The 27140-nt window shown below is 43.6% G+C and overlaps 1 protein-coding gene across 22 annotated transcripts in view; it reads left to right on the plus strand.

Annotated features, from left to right (window-relative positions):
- LOC116938552 (poly(rC)-binding protein 3-like) overlaps window positions 1-27140 on the plus strand; it is a 106589-nt gene that overhangs the window by 56766 nt on the left and 22683 nt on the right. The window contains exons 1-2 of one of the 22 annotated variants that reach the window (XM_032945792.2): window positions 4248-10985; window positions 11081-11114. The exons of 17 other annotated variants lie outside the window; for them this stretch is intronic. In XM_032945792.2, coding sequence (XP_032801683.2) covers window positions 10909-10985; window positions 11081-11114 — 111 coding nt within the window. In that variant the 5' untranslated portion in view covers window positions 4248-10908. Of the gene's footprint in view, window positions 1-4247; window positions 10986-11080; window positions 11115-14478; window positions 14721-18034; window positions 18128-27140 lie in introns of those variants that run through there. 4 more of the 22 variants (XM_032945801.2, XM_032945799.2, XM_032945803.2 and 1 more) reach the window with 4 other exon arrangements.

Genomic DNA, 27140 nt, shown 5'->3' on the forward strand with positions numbered 1-27140 from the left:
TCGCTCACTTCCATCTAAATATAATAAAATAACTGTGGTACACTTTCATAGAGGTCTATTAAAACAGCCGCTGTTAATTTTCATTGAGAGATGTATAAAATCAATGTATATATTATTCAGTTATATATCTTTTTTTTATCTGTTATAATATTAGCCTGACCTTTAGGCTACTGCAATATGGGGAAAAAATGTGATAGTTAGATATGGACATCACATAGATGGACTATAGTGAAATAGAATTTATTTTAATACACATCAATGCGAGTGAATGGCAGTTAGAAATGTAGCAGTTTTATGGGTATTATCTCATTGTGTAGCCTTTGCTTTTTCGCAGTGAGACAGCTAGAACACGTATGTACGTACGTAGCCAGCCAATTATTAATATGCTGTGGTATAATGGCAGGACATGCGCTGTGTTTACCCCTTTGTGATGGGAGGAGCTCTCTTCACCGTCAAACCTTGACAGGACCACGTGCAGGATATTTCATGCATTCCCTCATTCGTGACATTGAGACGGGCATTTTCTTAACGGGCAGAAAATACCTCCAAACGGTGCGATTTGTAAAATCTGTTTTTTATCAAGCACTGAAATACAACAATACGCGCTATTTATCAACGCCACATAGCACTTTCGTACCGCAGTTGCTGGTGCAATTCTCTAATGCGGCTGAAAGACAATCTGACGATTATAAATATGCCTTTGTTTCCCCTGCTTGTGACAGTTCTGTGTAGGTTTTCGAGCACCCACTGCCCTTTCCACCATTCTCCTTGTCCTTCTACGGTTCGTCAATAACGAATGTGCCCAGCTGTCGGGCTCAGTGCAGCGACATTCCCTGGGGACTGCCACCACACCATTCGAGTCGCACCGTTCCATCAGCGCGCGGCCAGTCTCGTTGGACAATTGCTCTCAGCGGCGGCCCGTTATAATCAATCCGCCGCAATAACTTGAGTGAAACTGGCAGTGACAGCTATCGCAGAAGCAGACAAGAGGTGAACATTGTTTGTGACATTGTTATATTTGCTGTAAACTGTAAACAAACAGTTTGACTAACATTGTTGGGTTTCATTTTTTTTTTAACGCATCAAGGGCATCGTCACGTTGTAAAGGGCTTTCATATGCCTCAATTTAAACTGTAAAAAAAAACTATTTAACTTAAAAAAACGTTGTAACAAAGGAAGTATAAATGGTTGATTTATTTATTTGATCTATGGTTTTATCTGGGTTGTGCAGATGGCTCCGCAATCATAAATAATAACCGTGCTGCGTGATGTTTGGAATGCATGGAAAGTGTCCACAGGCTTGAGCAATAGAACTTCGTATTGATAACAGTGGCAAGCGGTGTAACATTAGCAATGTCTTCTTGAGGGAATTACCCTAAATAAAATAGTTTTCTAGCATACAATCTACTGGGTGGCACATGGGTATCGGAGATGGATGGATGGGGTAATGTGCTCCTGGTGCAGCTATCAAATTCACAGCCTCTTGCAGGTTGGTATGTATGTATGTTCACCTTCTTTCACACCGCGCGTAGCCAACTGCGCTACGTACGAAGGTGCAGTAACGCATCAAGAGCTGAACGCGAGGGGAGAAAAAGAAGACGCGTTACGCACCGCGATGAAGACACAATAGCCCCCTAGGCTTCAGTTATGCACAACAGATGAAGGGGGCTATTGATCGCTTTTAGAGGGAGGGCAGCTGGTGATGTGAACATGCGTTCTGAACCCTGAGATCTGCCAGGGGCTCAGCAGTTCAGAATGTCTTGATTTTCATTTTGTCCTCAATATGGTCATTGTTTGTTGGACATGTTCTTGATCAGCAATTGCACCTCAGATCCATGCGGGTGGATCATGGGCACTTGACGAGCAAACACACCTGCATGAAAATGTCCAAGCAGAATCCATTTAACATTTGGAGCTGCACCTATATCTATCCTGCTATATTTTTGAGTATTCCCCTTTAAAGTTCACGTGTCCGTGCGCGATGACAGCAGGCCCATAACGCGCATATGGTCGAGAGTTGTGTGTTTTTATTTTAATTTGTGCTCATCTGGGACAAGCAGCTGTGTGCACAATGCTGCCACAGGTGTCGTCTCATGCTAACATCAGTGTAGAGGGCAAAGATAGGCATAGTGCATGATTGTTGCGATCCGGTGCAGGGTTGATGTGTTAGTGCCAGAGCCCACTACAGTATCAGTAGTGGGGGGGGGGAGGGGGGGCCATGTCAGTGCTAAGGAGCATTTGGAGTGCTCATAATATTGGGTAGAAGATTACATGTTTTGACTTTTTTTTGCCCGTGCAGTATGTCTGGAAAAATATATTTTACGGCTTCTCTTTCTGCCAATTTGTAACACATTTGGGCGTAGCTTTTTTCTCGACAATCTATATTAAACAATTATTTGCATGTTTATAAATACTGCATTTTTAAATAATAAAACAGTACTCGTGATTGTTTATAGTCTGGAATATGTTATGACAGTTTTTTTTTATCCAAGCAAACACACTTTCTTACTCTGTGGAGCCCATTTCGTTTGGCAGTAAATATCACATTTACCACTGCCGACACATCACTGCTGAAGCCGTGTAGCATTTAGCCGTGCAGCATTCAGCAAATCAGGATTTATTAACATTTGTACAAAATCTAAGTATTGTATTATGCAACCATTTATTTCCTCAAATAAGTAAAATCACGTGTTAACCAAATTAAGAAAGACATTATTGGCTGGCCTGTCATTGGCAGGCAGGTCTTTCGGTAAAGTCACGTACAGTGAGGGAAAAAAGTATTTGATCCCTTGTTGATTTTGTGCGTTTGCCCACTGACAAATAAATGATCAGTCTATAATTTTAATGGTAGGTTTATTTGAACAGTGAGAGACAGAATAACAAAAAAATCCAGGAAAACGCATGTCAAAAATGTTATAAATTGATTTGCATTTTAATGAGGGAAATAAGTATTTGACCCCCTCTCAATCAGAAAGATTTCTGGCTCCCAGGTGTCTTTTATACAGGTAACGAGCTGAGATTAGGAGCACACTCTTAAAGGGAGTGCTCCTAATCTCAGCTTGTTACCTGTATAAAAGACACCTGTCCACAGAAGCAATCAATCAGATTCCAAACTCTCCACCATGGCCAAGACCAAAGAGCTCTCCAAGGATGTCAGGGACAAGATTGTAGACCTACACAAGGCTGGAATGGGCTACAAGACCATTGCCAAGCAGCTTGGTGAGAAGGTGACAACAGTTGGTGCGATTATTCGCAAATGGAAGAAACACAAAACAAATGTCAATCTCCCTCGGCCTGGGGCTCCATGCAAGATCTCACCTCGTGGGGTTGCAATGATCATGAGAACGGTGAGGAATCAGCCCAGAACTACACGGGAGGATCTTGTCAATGATCTCAAGGCAGCTGGGACCATAGTCACCAAGAAAACAATTGGTAACATACTATGCCGTAAAGGACTGAAATCCTGCAGCGCCCGCAAGGTCCCCCTGCTCAAGAAAGCACATATACATGCCCGTCTGAAAGTTTGCCAATGAACATCTGAATGATTCAGAGGACAACTGGGTGAAAGTGTTGTGGTCAGATGAGACCAAAATGGAGCTCTTTGGCATCAACTCAACTCGCCGTGTTTGGAGGAGGAGGAATGCTGCCTATGACCCCAAGAACACCATCCCCACCGTCAAACATGGAGGTGGAAACATTATGCTTTGGGGGTGTTTTTCTGCTAAGGGGACAGGACAACTTCACCGCATCAAAGGGACGATGGACGGGGCCATGTACCGTCAAATCTTGGGTGAGAACCTCCTTCCTTCAGCCAGAGCATTGAAAATGGGTCGTGGATGGGTATTCCAGCATGACAATGACCCAAAACACACGGCCAAGGCAACAAAGGAGTGGCTCAAGAAGAAGCACATTAAGGTCCTGGAGTGGCCTAGCCAGTCTCCAGACCTTAATCCCATAGAAAATCTGTGGAGGGAGCTGAAGGTTCGAGTTGCCAAATGTCAGCCTCGAAACCTTAATGACTTGGAGAAGATCTGCAAAGAGGAGTGGGACAAAATCCCTTCTGAGATGTGTGCAAACCTGGTGGCCAACTACAAGAAACGTCTGACCTCTGTGATTGCCAACAAGGGTTTTGTCACCAAGTACTAAGTCATGTTTTGCAGAGGGTTCAAATACTTATTTCCCTCATTAAAATGCAAATCAATTTATAACATTTTTGACATGCGTTTTTCTGGATTTTTTTGTTGTTATTCTGTCTCTCACTGTTCAAATAAACCTACCATTAAAATTATAGACTGATCAATTCTTTGTCAGTGGGCAAACGTACAAAATCAGCAGGGGATCAAATTCTTTTTTCCCTCACTGTAGATAGGTTCAAAGAAAATAACAGGTAGCTCTCCGATCTTACATTTACATTTCTCACTTTAACATCAATAGCCCCACCCACTTCGCTTATGACCCTTGGGCTACACCAATTTCAAACCCTTAAAACAGCCTGCCTCAGCAGCTTTCCCTCTGTTTTTTTTTCTCCCGATGACGATTGCTTGTGTTGCGATCGAAACGTCGTAGCTTTTTGTTATTTTTGTTAACCTATCTACGTGACTTGACCGAAAGACCCAAGAATATGAATTCCTGCAGTCACGAAAGCTTTAAGTCAAGGCAGGTCATTGTGTACGTTTTGTTGGCATCGCTTCTGAATTCAGTCTGGGAGTGCAGGGTTGTAATTGAAACGTCACACTTAAAATATGCCTCATCGCATTGTTTCCATTACTAAATTGTGTGATGAAATCAATCCAAGTGTGTGTGGGGGGTGGGAGGCTTTGTCGAGGAGAGGGGGATGTTCTCACACACTCAATGGTCACTGTTTTATTGCCAACATTTTTTGTTGTTTTGCTTTTGTCATTTTGGTGACGTGGGTCACTCCTGCAAATTTGACTATCCTGGTCTCTTGATTTTGCATCGGGGTTAAATAAATAAACTTGACTTGTCTTGACTTGTCATTAGCACCTTTTCTCAAGCTGCCATTGCACATTTCAACAAGACTCTTATCAGTCTGTAGCAGGGGGTCGCAATAACGTGCTTAAAGCTCCCATGTGAATTACGTTTTTGCATTTAGGGACTTGGTGACATTGATCAAAGTGTTACCAAGAAAAACGTAATAACAAAACACCAACGCTAAATATAAAATATGTTTCGGTCACAGAGATGTCACGCGCCATGCGTGCGCCTCCCAAACCCCGAAAGCAGCGGGGGAAACCTACGAAGTCGTTTTTTCGGACACCTGGGCCCCGAGATTCCTCGCCAGTGTCAGATTTTTTTTTAACTACTGACGGACATAATTACCGTCATCCAGCCAACGCTGGTTGAGGTCATTTTGTCGTCCAGGTGCGATATTTGCTCCGTTTCCTCGCACTGGATAAAGCCGGCGCTCACACATTATGCGGCGGGGTCTTTGCAACCTCCACAAGCACTCCCAGTACCAAGCTCTCCGCTGCCTAAGAAAGTTGCCGATGCATTACGCGCGGATTGCCAATTAAGTTTGGTCAGTGCATGCACTTTACACCGTGATATTGAGCCACGCTTGAAGTTTCTGCCAGTATTTTAACTATGGACCTACGGTTCTTTTTGAGTGCTGGGGCGATAGTCTACGAACGGCGAGTCACAGTAAAACAAATTAAACTTTGCTTTTGCTTTATTTATGAAAGAAAACTGATGTTAAACAAGCTAGTTATGCGTAGCCTAGGGCGCATTTTTAATGGTACCCTCTCGGAGCCTGCCATTTATTTGCGTGATCAACGACAAGATTACGAATGAAACATTTCCACGTGATCTTAACATTATTTCGCATACTTAATGATGAGTAATTTTCTCAATTTAGATTGTCTTGCGGAAGAGTATTCGGTGCCTGTCAATGTTTATACAACTGATAATAGTGCAATGTTTTACTGTGGGCGTCGTGAGTTTGTGGTTGGCACAATGCGCTGTGGTCCCAGCAATCCCAGAACTAACCACCGTGGCGAGGTATGGTCAAATAACCTCCATGACTGACGACATCTGGGGAAGCCTTCATCTGCCAGTGAGGTGTGAATTGACAAAAGGCTTGTAAATTATACATATTTTATAGCTTCTATCATTTTGGTAACTGTAAGCTCATTAATCAGTGGGATTTAGTACTTGTAGGTAACACAAATCAATGGAGCAGTCACTGCTCAATATATTTTGTCACAAAAAAGATTCATCATGGTGAAGAGAATTGCTTTTGAAAAAAAATCTAACAATTGATCCAAAAGGGTAACATCGATTTAAAATTCCATGGTGTTGATACAACGTCAAAAGTTTATGAAGGCTTAAAAACCCCTTTCGCAGCACCTGCCTCCATTCCAATAATTGACGAATATTCATTTTGTAGGGGTTCTGGAATTAATCACTTTGAGAGACAACACGCACCGTCCAAAATGGAGTCACAACACCAGGCAGTTCTTTATGCTTTGGCGTGGGTCGATACTGAGAGGGTGTATATAGCCCCCCCCACTCTCATCATTACATCCGCTTTTGTGCACTGGCAATGTTCTTAACAAGAAGCTCTATGGAAATCTTTGATGGCCAAAACACAAGCCGCCGGCCGCCCTGCCATAGATAGATCACACCCCCGAAAAACGGTGAACTGAGCAATGATGACTTTTCTTCAGGTCGAAGAGGCAGCAACTGGCTCACAAATTTCAGGATTTATTAAGCAGACAGTTTTTTTGTTTGTTTTTGTTTCGACCGATAGATGAGTGAAAGGTGAATGTTGACAACGCATTATCGGTTTTGAACGTTATGGTTTGCTGAGGATATTCTAAGGATTTTAATCAAGAAGGATATTTTTTTAGTCCAGCATTATATTTAGAACAGTCAAATGTGTTTGAGGCAATTAATCTGTTAAAGCGGACATTCAATAGTGTACGCATTTATTTATAGTCTGTCCACATGTGTTTAATTGCCACTCTCAGGTTTTGTTCGGTAATTAATGGTGTCATCTCCTTTTCTCATTAGGTCATTTTGACAAGTCTTCATCCAGGAGCACCCCGACATTTGTCTTTGAGAATATTTGTCCGACGGGCCCTGCATGGGATGTTTGTAGTTAACGAAAGTGTTTAATTTAATAACGAAGGTTTCCGTGACCATCGTTATGATTCGTCATTATTTTTTTTGGAATAGATTGCTTAGTACAAATGCCAAATTGTCTCCTCTCTCCCATTTAAAATAGTCACATGTGTGAATTGACTTTCAACGGACCGGTCTGCTGAACAGTCACCATTTGACATGTTTTGTTTTGTTGCATCAAGTGGAGGAGGATAATACGACACAACTTGGCTTTGTACTAATCAAAATACAGTACTCTGCCGTATAATATAGGCTTGTGTTGTGTTTCAGGGCATGATACTGACAAATTATGTATTGATGAGGATGTACAGATGTCTCTATTCAAACTCTTTACGTATGAACATGGTCATAGGTTTGAATTGCACGTCTATTAAAGGGCATTCTCGTTAGAGATGGCACAGCTTGAGGAAAGCATTTACCAAGCAGCACATTGATCATGGCAGATGATGAAGATGATTAATGGTCATCTACATTTCAAACATAATACAGTATTGTATCTATTATGAAATTAAATTGTAAAACAACACGCAGTGGTAATACAGAGTGCCTCGGATCTCATTTCGATAGGATATTAAGGCAGACACTGTTGTGTGGTGATGGCGAATCTTAGATGTATTTCCTGTGGCTCATTAGCCTGGTGGTTGGTTTGGAGGTCATGGCTTGCTTCTCGCCAGGCAGGGGATGGCGAGTAAGTGGACATGTATCGACAAGTCCGGTGTGCTTCGCCTTTAGAGCCAGGGCTACCCCAAGAGCCTTAAAAATGTACGCACTAAAAAGAGAAGGGAAATGGGCAAATGCTGTGCAGGACATCAATAATTGAGATTGTGAACAGATCACAATAATTGATTAATGGGATTTTTTTATTTATAAAAACAACAATTAATTGCTGTATATATAATTATATCGTGCATTGTTTATGAAGCCGTCGTGATAGTTGAATACATTTTGCAGAGCACTTATATTTTGACTATTCTCGACTGGCCATCTTGCGAATATGCTTTTTACAAGTGTCAACACATTCCTGAATTATAAAGTGTCACTTTGTAACGAGAAGATTGAGCACTGTTGCAGATCAAAGTTTCCCTCTCCTCATCCTACATTGCAGCGTGCTGCCATTTACATGCTTGTCATTGTATGTATGTACATTGGAACATCTTTCGTACCGTACGTAGCCAACCGTGCAAATTGGAGGTGCGAGGAGGGGGGGGGAGGAATAAACTACATGCAAAAGACAGTTCTAAAGAAAGATGATTTAAAAGTGCGTAGCTCCACGGTGGCTTCTAATATCAGAAGGAAGAACGTTCCAGATGGCCGCAAAAAATGCATCTGAAAAGCTTGCAACGCAGTGACCGTCTCTGTGACTGTCGAGCCACAGATGTAATCCAAGGGCTTCCTAAAACCCAGCACTGCTTTGCTTATTTATTTAATAGCATGTAGGACCTGCAGTTGATTTATCGTCCATTTGTACCAACACCGCCGGTAACTTACACAGTTTTCTATTTCGTTGTACATTAATCCGTAACATTTTCCAAATGGTCATGGATAGTTTCCATCATCTGTTATATCAATAAAAGGTCAAGGGCCTAACGTTCCACCGTGCTACTGTGTGAATGCAATTTGTTCCCTTATTCATCATCATTAAAAAAAGCCATAGAATATTGGGTTGTAACCCCACCCCGTGTGTTCAGCCCATGAATTACAATGTAAAAGCCAACATTGGTGTGCAGAGGTGCAAATGTATTACGATTTTTGGGTGTGCTGGTCCACTCAAAATGAAAAACTCTAGAGTGCTTTAAGTCAGTGCTTTGTAAGTGGGACGTTCAGTATCATTTTAAGAAAATGCATTCTTTTTAAGGCACCTTTTAACAAAATAATGAGTGCAGCAGTAACGGTTAGCGCACTGCACTGTGAACTATGCGACCTAAGATTGAACCCCGTCTACGGATAATGTAGCCGAACCAGTCCTGGGCATCCCCCTTCACCAGTCTCCCCTGACCAGCGTGGTGAAGTATGGTCAAACATCCTCATTGGCTGACATGGTATGGGAAAGCCTTCATCCAGCAGTGTATTGATAAAGGACTTTAAATCGTTTTTTTTTAATTACCAAATAATACCCTATTGGGAACGTTCACAGCATGGTGTGTGAACCACTGTTCCACCATGCCCCCATGGTTGCATTGCAGACAAGTAAATAATTTGTGAAACGTCGGCTTGGGGTTAAAATGCTTATGGGTCGGTCTAATGGTTGGCAATTTTTTTGTTTACTAGGTGCATCCTCGAATGAAAAGCACGTTGTCGTTTTGTTACCAAGATTAGGAATGTATATGTAGCTGTTTGCGACACAGAACCGCTTACTGACACGGCCACGGCCACGTATGTTTTAGTTCAGAGGAAGAACTCTTAAGGACAAAGATTACCCCCGCTGGATTCGCCTCTTGTTACCCCACAGCGTTTGATTTGACATAAAACATCCCCATTCATTTATGCCCAGCAGACTTCCATCTGGACATCCCTGTGCCCCCCCTCCCCCCCGCTGCTAAGATGCCCTGCCATTGTCAAGCTCCTAGCCGGCACTCGCAACAGGCATGCTGGGCCTGGTCCGGGCCCGAGTCCATTTGCTGATTGCCTCTGAGTGTTTTTTTTTTCCACGGAGACATATTTGTCTGTTCAGTGCCCTGCTATGCACAATGCACCGACGATGAGTGGATCGGAAGGGCCAAGCAACCCTCAAGATAAGCCCAACCTTGGAAGCAGTGCTAATTCGGAGCAGCCTTTGTACAGTAGTTAAGTAACGCAGATCAGAGTTTCGGTTTTTTTGCACGCTTACGGTGCCTGCTGGATTTTATAGGATGGAATAATGTGGCCATCCCATCGGCCATTGGGAATGTTGATTCCGTGAAAGGCACCACGGTCTATACAATGGTGTCTCTTTATGTTCACAAATGTCATCAAAATCTATTTGCGGAGGTCTATACAGTGATTTAAGTGTTTTAATAATAACAAACATCGGAGATATTTCTTTCCTCTAATTGAGAATATAAAAAACACCTATTGTATATTTTTTATTAAACTGTTATTTAATCCTCATTGTATGACTTTCTATAACTTATATTTGGAGATTTAATATTAGACAATCGTATTGATTATATTTAGATGTAAATTTAGATTTTTAAAATAATAGATTTTTTCATTTTGCCAATGTAATATGATGCCATTCATTCTTTTGAGGTTCACGTACTACAGCAAAGAGCACAATGTATATGATTGTGACACCCGACAATAACCCTGCTGTAGGTGGGCAGGCAGGAATGCCAAGCCTCATGGCAGACGCATGACCACGTATCGTCGCTGCCAGAGGCCATCATCAAGATAGAGGAAGGACCCGCGTGGACACAAACCCCACCATTGTCCCGACGCTCGTTCATTTTCACCAACCAACCGAACAGGAATGGACAGAACAGACAGCGTCTGTTTAAGTTCGCCTCGCTAACACAAGGGCCCGATGAAAGACTTCATGGATGGGGGAGACCAATCATGCAAGGAGGACAGCGGTGGTCATGGCAAAGTGCAGGCTGACTAGCAGGCCTCCAGACTCAGTCCCTCACTCATTGTGATTGGACAGCCAGGCAACAGCTTTGGATCAGCTGATGGCAGTTGCTCAGTGACCCCTGAGCACATGAGCTAAGCCTCTCAACCCCATCTGTCCCACCATAATCATTATCAATCGTTCCCTCTGCCGTCAGAGTCTGTGTGTTTTTACTTTTTATGTTCCAGTTCGTTTTGCGCCTTTATTTTTATATTCACCCTTCTCTCGTGGTCGTTACTCTTGAGACCAGTGTTTGGTAAGGGATGTGCAGTTTTCTAAGTTTGGTTTGTTTTGCTTGGTGTCAGCTTGCTCTTGAATAAGAACGACGATTTCTCTTTATCCTGTGATCAGGGCGTTGCTGTTGCCTGCCGGCGGCGGTTTTAAGGTATTGTGTTTTGTGATTCCCTGTACGTCAGCTGTTGTGTCGCGAAGCAGTGCAGTGAATAGCTGCTGTATGACAACGCTGTGTCATTCATTTGCTATTTTAAAGTGCTCGTATAATGGTTTTCTAAAATGAGTGCTGCGTCGACGTAATTGTTGAAATGCAACCTGAAATTAGGGTGTTTTGCAAATGCAACACTCAAATGTCTGCGCAATTGTGGAAATCAAAGTTCCCTTAATACGCCGATGTGCCTACGAGGCTTTATAATGCACTTAACGGGTAAAATTCTGCAAGTGATTTGATTGGTTATTTTGTAAATTGATAGAAATCTCTTAAGCCAAATAAATAACAGGCGATGCGGGGCAGAAGCGGTCAGGACCACGTGTGGACGAGAGGTAAGCTGCGCTATCTTCTCACATGTCACCGGTGGATTTCAGAATACGTTGGCACAAAGTAATTCCGATTTCTCCAAATATCACTTTCAATCCCTCACGTTGAAACAGACATTGGCACAAACTGGTTTGTCGTTTTTTTTTACATGTAGGTGTTACTTTCAGAAAAATGTAATCTTTCAAAAATGTTTGGAGAACAAAGGCCGAAATAGTTGAAAGCGAACCTTTACTTGCGTTAAAGGATTGTTGTTTCATATTGCAGCTGGACACTGAATTTTTTCGCGGCTGATTTTTGGCAGCTGCTGTCAGATCCGTGGGCCATGTAGGGGAGAGTCTTGCTCCGAGTGAGACCCACCCCTTGGACAGAGGGAAGCGACAATGGCTTTTCCTACGAGCTTGTGTTCGCTCTCACGTACATATGCAAGATCAGGCCATGACTATTAATACGTTTAATTGAAATACCGCCCTGAAAAAAATATGTGCTTGGTCATGGCTAGGTGAGGGCCGTCAGTGTGTTAGGATGGCGAAGACGATTGTACTAGTGGCTCCGCTGTGCTGACGGACAGAACAGATAAATGTTGTAATGTAACGACCTGTGCCAAAACGGCAGACGTGCGTCTGTGGTGGAAAGAATCCGGCGCAGACGCGACACGTTCATTTGGATGTCCCTGCCACATTGCTCCCAACATTTAAGTACTGTATCACACTGCTGTGGTTGCCGGCCACACAACTGTCAGTTGAAGTATAGTTTCGTTTAAATAACTGGACAGCTGATGTTAATACTCCCAACACTTACGTGCTACTCGGCAGCACTGAGTGATGCGTGGCCTTATAGTTGCTATCCCATGCCCCCCCCCGATATGTTTTCTATTGGTGGTTGTAATAATTCGCACGATTGTTATTTACCACATTTGATGTTGGGTTTTTTTGCACTTTCTCAAATGAGCCAATTTGCTAATGCACTCGACGCTAATCTTCAAGTGCCTTCTTACTGCCAGTGGCCTAAAGCTCCAATTTCAATTTGTTTTAGTAAAAAAAAATACCTCCCTTTAAAAATAGTATTCTGTGGTTATGACAAGACTCATTTGTGGAAGTTATAAATTGCACTTACAGTTCTAACTGACGTTCACAAATACATAAAAGAGTTGACCTCTACTTAGACAGGCTTGGTGCACAATCACATCCATTAAGATGTGCTATAAATTGTCATTTTTTTTGGAATAAGATCTCATGGCTTCATCTTCTGGGTTCTTTCGGTATAATCACGTGGAATGGAGATAAAATAATACAAATAATAATAACAGATTAACAACCAACCGAGCAGATTTTTTTTTTATCTCCATTCTACGTGACTTTACCGAAAGAACCCAGAAGATGAATCCCTGCAGTCACGAAAGCTTTAAATCGAAATCGCATGGCTTATTACTTATGCATTAAATATGTATGCATTAATTGTTTCTTGCAGAAGTTACATTTTGGCTGCCAGCAATAAATGTACAGTGTTACACAATAAACAGTCTCATTTGGGAAATATTGTTGCTTATGCACGCTTCTGTGCAGCGACCATCAAAAACAGACTTTAACTTCACTTAGATTTTAGGTATACGAATGGCCGCTGATCTCCACCTTAAGCGAACCTAGTGATGAGTGAAAACAATTTCCTCTGCGCCATCCCTGATGCCCCCCACCCCCCTTCCCCGTCAATCGTTCGTCCCTCCGTGTGTTCAAATATTCATTGATGTTCTTTTAAGAGCTTCCACTGGGCAAGACGTTGCCCGCGAATGCTCCGAGCCGAACTGTGGCGTTCGTGGTAGATCGGATGCAAAACAAAGAAACAAACCCACCGTGGGTCTCTCTCCCGCGTCTAAGTTTCCCAGAGAAGCGTGTTCTTACAGTGAAGAAGCCCTTTTTGTCCCGGTGACAGGCCAGGCGTGACCATGTTTCATTAACGGAGATGTCGCTTTTGTATGCATATTATATATTGCTGCTTTGAAGAAGAGTTATGCTTGAAAACAAATAGCACAAATGCTGTGTGGATCATAACGAGTAGAACATTTGGGAAATACACTGTCGTGGGTTTGAGATGTTTTTTTTTAAGTGCTTTTGAATAGTTTTCGTTTGTACGTGGATACGCTTAGAAATCTTACGTCAACCACTGCAGTTTTGTCGCAACATGACAGGCGTGTTCAGCCCCACGGTAAAATGTCCGCATGCTCGTCTGTAATTGGAATAATTGGAGTGAAAGCCTTTACAAGAGGCCTAGGCTCATTAGCATGTAATTACCCCCGGGGGATAGAGTGAAGCGATGGAGAAGGCACACGGATGGAGGGTTTGTGTGGGGGGGGGGGGTGTAAAGGATGAGGAGGTTGGGGGGGGCGCTTTGTAAATAAGTGTTTGTATTGGTATACGCTGGGGAAGGGTCTGGGCAAGGGGTGGGGGGCAGGTGTAGGGGATGGGTGGCTGGGGAAGAGGGTGGGGGGCTGGGGAAGGGGGTGGGGGGCTGGGGAAGAGGGTAGGGGGCTGGGGAAGGGGTGGGGGGCTGGGGAAGGGGTAGGGGGCTGGTAAAGAGGGTGGGGTGTTGGGGAAGGGGGTGGGGGGCTGGGGAAGGGGTGGGGGGCTGTGGAAGGGGTGGGGGGCTGGGGAAGGGGGTGGGGGGCTGGGGAAGAGGGTGGGGGGGCTGGGGAAGAGGGTGGGGGGTCTGGGGAAGAGGGTGGGGGGTCTGGGGAAGGGGTGGGGGGCTGGGGAAGAGGGTGGGGGGCTGGGGAAGGGGGTGGTTGCTGTGGAAGAGGGTGGGGGGCTGGGGAAGAGGGTGGGGGGGCTGGGGAAGGGGGTGGTTGCTGTGGAAGAGGGTGGGGGGCTGGGGAAGGGGGTGGGTGCTGGGTAAATGGGTGGGGGGGGGGGTGCCGAGTGGTGGTGCTGGAGAGAAAGGAGGAGGGGAGGGGAGTTGGATGTGTGTGTGTGTTGCGAGGGGTGGGGTGGGGTTGGTCCTTCCAACCCATGGGGCTTGGGAGCTCTCACGGCAGTTTGGGGCAGTCGTGTGAGCCTGGACTGGCTGCTGCTGCTGCTGTCGACTTGCGCCTCTTTGGGAAGTAGCGACTTGGCGAGCGCCACTGGGAGGGGGAGACGAGAGAGTGGAAGAGAAGCCGCTTCACCGGCAATGCACTGTGCTGGAGAGCCCCTTGGGTGCTACGGCCCAGCTGTGCCGCCATATCTGCAAGTAAGATCTCTCTCTCGTGCGTCGTGGTGGTGGTGGGCACCGCCAAATAACATCGCTCGTAATGTTACTGCCGTGGCGAGATGTCGACGACCTCGCCCGGTGCGCAGGAGGTCATGGGTTCGATCCCCTGACCCTGACGACGATGCCTGCTGCTGTATATTTGAGGTTGCGTGTCCTCTCTCTCGTGGTCGTGTGGATTATTTTTTTTGCTCTTCGGGTCCTCCGGATTTCTCCACCACCCCTCCCTCCCCTTCTCTTCGCATTTCGAGAACGCGCGTTCGGGATTATTTGTTCTCCGAGCTTGACCGCCCCATTAGCCCACTTCGTTGCGTCCAGGTCGCTTCAGCGGGTCCTTACCTGGTCACAGATAAAGATACTCTCTTAGTTTTGTTTTAGTTTCCATTATTTCTTTCACGACAGGCTTAGCAACGTGCTATTATTACCCCCTTCCCCTGCCCAATACACGCCGGGAAGATTGCGTCGTGTGGGGCAGGGGAATGCAAAGCGGCTCCTAAGATGTTTTTTTCCTTGTTCGTGTTTTTTTTTAATTTGTTGTGGTTGCACCCGATTCAAGAGCCGAATGGCTCGCAGGGATATACCAAAATACATGAAACTGAAAAACTGAAAACCTGAAACTTTGTCGTCTTCACGAAGCGAGACGAAAGTTCTGCGGGGAGGATTTTTTTTATTTATTGATTTAATTTCTTTCAAAAACGTTACCTGTGGAATTGTGAAGTTATTGTATGACGTTTTTTGGCGGCGCGTTGTGTCTGCGGTTTAATAATCTCAGGTGGTGGCCGCTTTTACAAAGATTGCAAGATTTCAGTGTGTCAGACAGAGGCTCTGTGTGTTCGTTGTGTCCCGTCACTTGCTTGTCAATTGATGGAATTATATATCTACATACACGGGGGTGTGCAGTTGCAAGTTTAAATGTAAAGTGTTAACTGTGATTCGTGTTAACACGCGCATTTTTTTTCTCTCATCGTATTCCTGCTTGCCGTAAAGTCGACTTGACGCCACTCGGTAGCGTTCCGTTGTTGAGGTATTTGAACGAATACAAATTAACTTATTTAAGTGATTATGTAAATGTGGATTAAGATCGGCAGGGATTAGCCTCGTAGCGGTTTTTTCTTTTGGGGAATACTATGCATTGCATATGTTGTGGTTGATGGCTTTGACCTCTTAACAAAAGCCGTAACATGGAGTGTAATTATAAAAGGCCCTACTGTTGTGCTTTATTGACATTAAATCCATCGGAAAAGCTCCACTGGGGGGCGGCGAGTCGGGGTGAATGCAGTTTGCTGTTTGTTGGACGGTGTCATCAGACGGTAAACGATGACATAGCCGTGTGTTTAAGAAGGAAACAGTAGCATTTGTCCAACAACAGGAGGATTTATCGACAATTCTGGCTGTCCCGCCTGATGATGCGAAGTTGTAATTACCGGCAAAACGTCGTACTCGAATTGTAAATGTTGTGAATTTACTCCAATATGCCGCTGTGCGAGTAACGAATTGGCACGTTTTGTTTACGTGACAAACCTTACTAATTGGCCGTGTAGGGTGGTGGCGGGTTTAACGACACATTTATCTATTTACGTGATCTAACGAAAAAAAAACCTGTTGTGGATAGCGGTGGATGTTTGTATGGATTTGAAGGCAGGATTGGTGGATCATTCTGAGATGGTGTATGTGACACATTCCCATACAGTGGGGGGGAGGTGCCCCCTGGAGACAGGGAAAACCACCTAGGTTGCCGTCTGTGCAGTTCTTCAGTATTCTCTGTTCTTCTTCATCACGGGTTTTCTCTTGGCATTCAAGATTCCTCCAATGTACAAAAATACGACAACAAAAAAGCCCAAAATGAACTCAACATCCCAAGCAATCCGCACCTGAACAAAGAGTGTCTAGGACTCAACGTGCCCTTCTTCAATTGAACAAATTAAATAAAACGAAGTCACGTATTACGTACATAAAAGACATCTCTCGTATAGACGATTAAAAATGGTCTCCTTCGATGGTAATTGCATGGAATGCACGTCCAAATGTATTTAAGTCGTAACAAAAAAACCTAAAAAAAACCTTGCTGGGAAAAGAAATAGGGTGGTTTGTTCGTCCTGTTATAAGCGTACATGACGGCGACACAAGAAAGGCCTTTGTTGCAGCTGCTAGCCCCACGTTACTCGCTTGCACGATTGATAGTGTCCCCCCCCCATGACCCCCTCCACCACTGCTCAGGCCCTTTGTCAAAAAATAGCCGTCCCTTCCCTGAACAAACCCCCCCCCCCCCGCATCCAGCAGCGAGCGTGGGCAGCCTCGGTGTGACTATTGTGGTGTGACATTCCGTGGCCGGTGCCGTATTACCTCTCGGAGCGAGCACACTGATATAGGGCTTGAGCACACCAACACAGGGGACATCACACTGACACAGGGGACATCACACTGACACAGGGGACATCACACCGACACAGGGGACATCACACCGACACAGGCGACATCACACCGACACAGGGGACATCACACCGACACAGGGGACATCACACCGACACAGGCGAAATCACACCGACACAGGCGACGTCACACCGACACAGGCGACGTCACACCGACACAGGCGACGTCACACCGATATGTCGGGAGCTGTCTGGGACTCACGTGTCTTCTTCACAGTTGCACTCCTCGACGTGACTGGACAGAACGTGTGGCCTCTGTGATTGTAGGTGGTCACAGGCCTGGGTTGTATAGAATTGTCCAGAATGTTTAAGACTACACTTGGATTGAGGTGGCCTGGTGGCTCATAGGTTGTGCGTTCGAAGCCCAGTTCTCAAATGTTGTGAGTTGCAGGTCTCAGCCCGGTCACGAATGATTGGGCACAAAAACCCATCACGTTCAAATTGGTTCGGCACTCAACTCACCAAAAATGTATCTCTGAGAGGTTCAATTATCGGTTTGACCGCGATGCGAGCAACATAACTCACGGTGGCAGGGCGAGTGGGAAAATGCTGCCCCCTACTGTGGTTGACCCGGAGGGCACTTAAAATAATTTCAGAGGTAGCTCTATGATAGCCACTTCTGTGGATATTTCTCTTATGAAGGTTTGATAATAATTCAATTGATATTGCGCTTTTCAATGAGGATCTCAAAACACAGTGCAAAACACGGCAGTAAACTCTCAGCATAGAAATTACTTCTTAAACTAAAAACAAAACATGGCACAATGATAACATCAATGCTGAAAAGTCATTTGCTGAATGAACTAATAGTTGAGTAAACAGAAGTGTATAAATACATTTTAAGATGCGTTTTAAAAATGTCCACAGACTCAGAGATCCTGATATCTCGTGGAGGAGCGTTTCAGAGTCTGGCGACCATATGGGAAAAAAGCCTGGACCTGGGAACGCCACCTGCTGTATGTGAGAGATACAAATGGATTCTTCCACTCATGACACCGTGAGCTCAGTCAGGATAATATTGAGAGAAATTGGCAAAATATATAAAACTGCACCCGCAAATATTTGGCTTTGCATCGCCATCCAAGATATTACAGTCGTGTTGTGTTGCAGGTTGACAAGCAGTGGTTGTCCTATTGCGATAATGGCACCTTCATGGGAATGTGTAATTATCAACACCAGCTGAGGGCTTCTCACAGAGATGCGTGCTGCTCCAATGCTTATTTCAGCTTGGAAACAGTCGGACTGGTTTTGTACGTATACTACTTGCACGTGTTCTAACGATGCTGTGTGTGGTTTGCACGGTGAATATGGGCCTCTATGTGGCTCTATGTAGCTTTACATTGCTACCCACAATACCTTGCTGATCTCATCAAGGAGTATAAATCATCACGTGAACTCCGGTCATCCTCACCGTGGCTTTTGGCTAGCCATCGAACAAAGACGGCCACTTTATCGCGCACTTTCGGATGCGCTTCTGCAGCCGTCTGGAACGCTCTTCCTTCGATATTAGGAAGCCACTGGAGCTATGCACTTTTAAATCTCTATTGGAAACTAATTTCTTTAGAATTGCTTTTTGTGTTTCGCTTGTTGTCCTTCCCCCGCACCTCCAATTCGCACGGTTGGCTACGTGTACGGTGCGAAAGAAGTTCAACATACATACCCACATACCCGTAGCTGTGCTTGGCTGTACAGCGCTGCACGATGCTGCATGGGATGGCACGCATTGTGGGCGCACGCTTGGAGCTGTGCATGAATGTAAAGTGGTGGGGGAGGTGGCCCGCCTACAGCGGTGAAAGAGGTTGCGCGCTCGCGCAACGCTTACAACTGTGCAGCTTCATAAAAGTGGTGGTGGGTGCAGAGAGTGACGGTGGGGGAAGCTGGAGTGGCAGGCTGAAGGTGGGGGGGGGTATCGTGTGGGCATGATGGATAATGGAGCTGTTTTCGCTAATAGCATTTGGAGAGAATATTGATCCACAGGAGGGGAGGGGGAAGGCAGGGCAGCTGGCAACCCTGTTTAGTGGGCCTGTGTTACAGATGGCTGCTGCTGCTGCCTGCTTTGTGAAACATGATAAATGGTAGTGGGATGTGCTTTTTGTTTTTTATCTGATTGCCACTCAGTAGTGAAAGGAGGCTTTTAGCTGCTGTGCTTGCAGCATAACAAAATTACCATTATTATTACTGGGGCTCATTGTTAGGCTTCTCGATAACATTGTTAGTAATATCCAATATCCCAAAATAGCGTGATATCAAAGTAAAGTGCCTAGCCTACGAATTGAGGCCATGTGCAGATCAGCAATGAATGCATACATTATTTATAATTCATTTATTAACTTCTAACGGCAAAAGGCACCCAGGCATGCCCCTTCGCACAGCCAGCGAGAAGGCCTTTGCAAGGCAGCGCAACAAGAGGCCTTATACGAATTACAATAAAAAACAGTTCGCTTTTAAGCTGAGTATATATAATGAGTAATTTATTTACATGCAAACATTTATGATTCACAAAAAAGAGCAGGCTATAGAGGGTGCAGAGCCATTACGCTGCACGCAATATAATTACTAATAATGAACCCGTAATGAGGGTGTTTTTGTTTTAAAGTCCTATTTAAAAAGGCTTTCAGGGAAAGAAAACCCGTATGAAAGGTCCTGCTCCATGTGTTATAAAGAAAGCAGTAAAAGTAATGGAAAAATTGAAGCGTTTTTAAATGGTTGTGGCAGTCGGTGCATTTTAACAATATAAATTGAGGGCGTTTAATCAGGTACTTATTAAATTCATATTCACAATCAAGTAACAATAATAAACAAGATTTACAGCTTTAGCAGCCTCATCTTATTGTATGTATGTTAAACTTGTTTCGCACCATGCGTAGCCTTTCAGCATCGGGCAGTGCACGTATTGAAGAACGCATTGGCACACATAACTGTCAACATACATATTTATACTGGACTGTTTTTGGAAAGTACACTTTTTTAAAGAAGATCAAGATTTTTATGCCCGTTAAATCTTGTGCGTGCTCCGCATTTCATTATTTTGTGCCTATTCCCATAGGCAGTGTTTTACGAAACACAGTGGCATGCCGACAGCGTGTTAATATTTGTATTTGTGTGCACAGAGCGATTGAAGTGACATCTGAAAGTCGGATCACTGACACTAAAAGCCACACAACAGACACTCTCCACTTGCCTCATCCATCCTCTCCACCCACCCTTGAAGATAGCCGTGCCATAGTAAAGGGCACAGTTTTGCATTTGTTTGAGTGCATGGTCGCACGTGCTGTGCCTTGTTTGGGTTCAGACTCTTCCTCGGCTGGCTAGTGACAACTGGAAAGTGCTTGTCTGCAAGATCGATACAGTAAGAGCAGTGCAATGCCCAATGTGTCCGACACATTTCAAGCGACAGACGTGTGTATGGGTTGCTTGAATCGTTGATATGCATACAGTGCAGTAAATCGATTGTGACATTTTTTTTTCAGTACCGTACAGCACTTCCGTTATCTGTTAATTAGAAGAAAAATGTCTTTACTTTACGAAATAAATAAATCAATCACCTTTAGTTAACAAAAAACTGCAATACTGGCCTATCTGTAATTACTAAATTGAATTCCATAAGTTATCAGACTGGTTGCTTTCCCACCTGATGATGGACGCTTGTGTTGCGCCCAAAACGTCGTGATTTATTTTATGCCTACGTGACTTTACCGAAAGAACCATAGAGTATGGATTCCTGCAGTCACGAAAGCTTCAAATCAAGATTGGTTGTATTACTTAACATCGTCATGAACATCAGCCATGATCAATCGACTGCTGGATGAAGGCCACCACCACCTTTCACGATCCTGCGATGTTATTTAATCCAACGGGCACCTGCACACGAACTGATTTCATCGCTCTATCTCGTCAGGGGTTTGTACACTTGGACACATTCCATTCCTTTGGCTGCCATGGTCATGTTTAAACAAAATAATAATCAGTAAGCAGTCCTATTAGGATGAATGGAGTACAGACATTTTCAACCACAGTTTAAATCCAACATTATTGAATACAATGTGATATGCCAGGGCAAACATTTTTCATAGGAGTAGAACAGGTTTTGTGTTTGTCATATGTGACTTGAATTGTAGCCCAAGAACAATTTACATTAGCAAATGCTGCCCAGGACAACAAGTGACAAAAAGAACTATTCACAGTGGTGGCACATCACATTATTAACGCGCGAGCCATCACATTTTCTACGCGCAGTCGAGCATATGATGTGATCTCTTGCTTCTCATTTTTTTCACAGCTACTTAGGTGACGGGTCTGAGTCATGTAAAGTGTGTGTTTTTTTTATTTTTCACAGCAATTCATTTGGAGACACGTCCTGTACCCTTGGGTATAGTGCAACGGTTATTTTCTGCGGCACATTACACATGCCTCTACTGCAGTGTTTCTACAATATGTTACTTCTATTTCTTGTTCAGTATCATTTTAGAATTTGTTTTACTTTGTTCGAGAACTTCTCTTGTGGCCCAACCGATGTATAATCATGCACAACGCGAAGAACCGTGTAGAACATAAATGTGATGTAGTCGTGCATCGTGCGACAGGCAAACACTTTTAAATGTACGAGCCCTTCAATGATATTTCACATACTGAATTAGAAATGACTGGAGTGAAAATTCTCACTCTGGTTTAAAATCCACTATTTATAGAAATTAATTGGTAGTGCCGAAGTTTTCTCAGTGGGGTTGATATGCACGTCAGGGCTATGTTCTCAGTTAATGCGATTGAGAGGGTTCTTTTTTTAAACGTACGTGGTTTTGAAAAATCTTAAACCCCATTTTGGGCTGACCTCACGCTTGAATCTCTCTGCTGATTTCCTATTCTCGCATCCTTTTTTTGTCACTTTACAGTTTCCTTAGACTCAGATGACTCGATAAGATGTTGTATAAAATAAGAATAATTTACACTTCTGAAGCGCCTCTCACCCGAAGATTACAAGGCTCTTTACAAAACACACAAAGACCCCCCCGACCCCCCCCGTCCCCCCCCCCCCCCCCCGTCCGATCACCCATCGTACAGAGACGTAGAGTATTATGGCATGCTGCATAATCTCTTTATTTGGGGGGTGTGGGGGCGGATTTGGGGGGGCGGGTTAGCACAGTGCAATGAGTTTTGATTCCTACCAGAGGTGGATATAGAAACTTGCCGGCGATTGGGCGGTCCCGAAATTTCAAGCTATTGAAATATCGCCTTAAATGAATAATAATTTGAAGAAAAAAAACTCACTCAAGGTGGGGAGGGGATGGAATCACGACAGAATCTCAGGCATGACTGACTGTGGCGAGCAACATCTGAACGGTTTATCTGTCCCCCTTCAACCCACACTCGCCAGCGTGATGAAGTGTGGTCATATAACCCTCATGACTAACATGACATTGGGAGGCCTTAAACTAGCAGTGGATTAACAACAGGTCTGCAAATTATCATTTAATATTACTATTATGTTTTATAATGAAATGTAAAGTCATTCGGTTGTGAGCATTGTTTAAAACTTGGGATCCTGCCCTGACACGGCACATAATGGCTTACTTTGGCAAAATTATGTCACCGTAAATTAGAGATCACTTTACAGGAGGCGGCAACCGCGAGAATGGAACACTCAACACCGTGCAAAATATGGCTCATTCGGACAGCGCACTGAGCAATTGCCAGTTTTGCACTACACCTTCCGCATTCTCTTCAAAGGATGCCTCGTTGGGCATCAGTTTTGGTGGAGTGGTAACACTCGTGTTTCGCAGCAAAAAAAAGGTCCTGGGTTTGATTCCTGACTTGAGGGCTGTCTGTGTGAAATATTTAATGTACTCCCCTCCCTGTTCTCTGTGGGTTTCTTCTGGGTTATCCAGTTTCCTCTCATGCTAAAACATCTCATTGGTGTTGACCAAACATCCCAATTCAGGGGCAATCCTGAAAAAGATGTTTCAGACTCGGGGTGGGCCTTCCTGGGTAAATAAGTAATATTTTTTGTTCCCAGTAGCACACAGTTCCTTAATGCACAATAGTTGACTCTCCAGAAGTAGGTCATTCCTCTTGGTGTGTTGCACACACAGTGACATTCTTTACTAAAAGGGTTGAGCTATTAGACGGTTCAATTTCCTGTGGAGTGCTGCACTATTTTTCAGATATTTGTTTTCCAAATCCATATATTCTCTACATAATGAGGCACATGGCACTTTAATTGCAGAGTGTGTTGACAGATTGGTAAAACACTTTTCACATTACGTTGTAGGCTTTTAATGATACATTGATTCAACTTTTGAAACTGATTTTTATGCTTGTAATATATGGAATCAGAATCTGTATTTCGACTAGAGCAATCTGATGAGCTATGAAGCTTTCTTTCACAGATATCCAGGAGGGGTGGGCCACCAAGTTAAATTGTGCAATAATCTTATTTTCATGTAAGGATATGTAATGCTTTTGTTAAAATGAGGGTAATGGTGCCAACAAAACTGTACAAGCAAGTCAAATGAAAAACGGTCCAAAAGAGATGGAAAGAATTGAGACAATTATTTAAATCAATCACAGCCTCGGGTTGTGACAATAGTTACAGGCTTAACCGTATTGTGCTTCAATTTGTATTTCGATTTAGTGACATTTTGTGTGGGTGTAAAGCCAGGGTGAACATTTTTATCGTCGTTTTTAATTGTAATGCATTCACCCAGGGAAAATTAACGTATAAAAAATATAGCAGACATTGTAGCCATATTTTTTTAAAAAAACGGTCAAATGGGTTGTGGCTTCAATGAAAAAGTGGACGTTTGTCATCATCCACAACTCACCGCATCCATGTATCTCGCCGGTCCGCACTCCTGTCTTTTCCCTCGAGTCTTACCTTGGGACCCCAGCTGTGAATCACAGAGGTAGTCTGACATCCAACACAGTCTCTTTTATTTCCACAAACACAGCGATTACAGGACTCGGGGGGTTCCATTCGTGTGAAAGGCAGCTTCTCAGACACCTCCAACCACAGACCCCCATTCATTACCCGTTGCACTTTGGAATACCTTGGGCAATTTACTCCAGTGAAATAAAATTCAGTCTCAATGTTCATTGAGCACCTCCGGGGGCCATAAGCTAGGGGCCTTTTCGATAGTTGTTGGACATTTCACTTAAGCACATTATTAGAGTGTCTGGCAGGGAAACAAATAACGTTGCAAGTGAGGGATTTTCACCTTTGAGCATTGTATTTTACAGTGCGGGTTTTATATGTTGATGGTGTGCTTTATCTTGTCCATACTTTACCATCATGTGCCAGTGCCTACAGCTGTCAAACACGCGATACTTTATATATTGTGTTGGGTACTTTTTGAAATAACACCAGTGCTGTATTGAACATCTTTACATTTTGTGTTGTGCGTACAAATTACCATATTTGCAGTGAAGCCTTTTCCTGATATTTGGACAACCGCAGGCAAATTGTATTATAAAAATTGAAGCTCAATACCGCCATAGATATTTTTTGCATAAAGTGTAGTGGGGATATTAAACACACACGCAAGAAAGTGCACTGCAGTTATTGGCCCTCTCAGTGAGCCAAGACACCGGTGCACCCTTGGTCTTGTGTACTCATCATACACTGCACATAAACCACCGTGAAACCCATTGGCTCGTGCCAAGAGACAAGCTTAGGTAACGTTTACTCACGAGTGGGAACTCGTACAGCCCGAGTGGTTGCTTTAGATCAAGAAACCAGTTAAGGGGGGCTCAACTTGTCCTATTCATAGCGATCATGTGTATGACTTTGTGCGTGGAATTATATATTTTCTGAAAAAGTGGCAATGGTTCATCCTGTGCCTCCAATAAGCGTCCCTGGATGCTGTTGGACCACTCGCGGTGCCACAGTGCGGATGTCTCCATGGTACCAAAGCCGATTAATCAATGAGTCGGTGGATAAAGCCCATCATCCCTGGCCCGTCAGATGGGGCTTAGGCTGAGCCAGAATATGCACGTTGCCAGCAGACTGACTTCTCCTTTAAACAAGGCTCATGGACTGATGGCACAGCTCTTAATCAGGATTAAAGGGTGGAGGCAACAGCAGAACGTTTCATTAACCGCTGTCGCTTTATTCCTTTTAATCATCTTGAAAAAAATCAAGTAGTCTTGCTGTCTACCGTACTGTGCTTTGGTGCAGTGTGTCATGGCGGAATATTCGTTTTCGGTAGCGGAGAAGAAGACCTTTCAAATGTTTGAGATGAGATATGACGCTCTCCGAGACTGCCCGGCATGAAGGCTGCTGTGTGCAAAACAATGTTTTTTTTTAATGTGGGAAAAATTCATCGGAGAGATTAAATCCATGTTTTATAATATCGCGTTCCCTAATGTCCTCCACTATTGTATATATCCAGTGAGGGAAAACAAGTATTTCATCCCCTGCTGATTTTGTACGTTTGCCCACTGACAAATAAAATGATCAGTCTACAATTTTAATGGTAGGTTTATTTGAACAGTTACTTATTTCCCTCATTACAATGCAAATCAATTTATAACATTTTTGACATGCGTTTTTCTGGATTTTTTTGTTGTTATTCTGTCTCTCACTGTTCAAATAAACCTACCATTAAATTATAGACGGATCATTTCTTTGTCAGTGGGCAAACGTACAAAATCAGCAGGGGATCAAATACTTTTTTCCCCTCACTGTATTACTGGGGGTCCACTTTTCCTTGCCTTCACATCTTTACCTGCCTTACATATTATATTCATGGTGTACAGTAGTTACAGTCGTACTTTATTGTGTCCTATAATGAGCTTCAAGTGTAAAAGTGACACACATACCTGATTTTGTGTATGTATCATGTGTTTGCGATTTTACACATCACTGACACCATGAACACTTGCAAATGAGACGTTCGATCTCAAGGGATTATCCTGGTAAAAATGCTCATTGTAATTTAATGTGTATCACGCATGTAGAAATTACTTTGAAGGACATTGTACTTCTCAGATCGTGTACCAGAAAATACTTTAAGTAGATCTATACTGTGCAAACATTTGCAAGCTGTTATCGGCAACTTGGTTTGGTTATAAACAATGTGCAAGTAACTTTTGAAGAAAAAAAATTACTCGACAGGTATGAGACTGCGCCTTATTACTGCACAGTACGGTACTGCAGTGCTACATATATTGTTGAAACGTATATTCTGCATTCCGTCACACGTTCGCCGGACAAGCTGTTTGCAGCTCACGGGGTGTAGAGGTGATTTTCCCCGTTGCATTATCGTGGCAGATGGGTGCCGGTTGATGGCTGGATTACGTGGCGCGATGGCGAGTGAAACGGTATTATTTAAAAATAAGCCTCGCTCTTTCATGGCGTGTTGCAAGTGCTGTGAGGGCCACCCTCTCACAGCGCTGGATCAGGATACCAGGATGAAGAAGGCCAAGGGTTCAAGCAAATGTGTTCATCGCTGGGTTTGGCAGAGCTAGTCGGCACATTTCCGGGAACATCACTGCCGTTACGGTCATTTTGGACACATTTCTTCATCCGCGCCGTGGCGTAGCGGCGTACTTGCTTCCGCGAGGTGTATTAAATGTTACGCTAATTATGTAAGTGAATCTTCAAATTAAACGGCCAGGAATGCCGTCACATTAATTTTGCTTTGGGATTTTGACTTTAAACTTTCGTGACTGCAGGAATTCATATTCATAAAAAAATAACAACAAAATAATAATAGCAAAGTGAATGAAAATAATAAAAAATATCACAGCGATATTTTTTAAATTCACTATCACAGTGATTTTTATTTTTTATTTACTTCATTTTTATTTTATTGTTATTATATTTTTTCTATCTACGTGACTTTACCAAAAGAACCATATAATTTGCATTGGAAATTGTTTAAAGAACCCTGCTTTAGCAAGTAGTCTAAAGGTTTTGATTTAAAGCTTTCGTGACTGCAGTGACTTTACCGAAAGAACCAAGAATATAGTCTAAAGG

This window comes from Petromyzon marinus, chromosome 4 (genome assembly GCF_048934315.1).
Source record: "Petromyzon marinus isolate PM22_M1 ecotype Great Lakes invasive population chromosome 4, UKy_Petmar_22M1.pri1.0, whole genome shotgun sequence".
NCBI classification, from domain to species: Eukaryota; Metazoa; Chordata; class Hyperoartia; order Petromyzontiformes; family Petromyzontidae; genus Petromyzon; species Petromyzon marinus.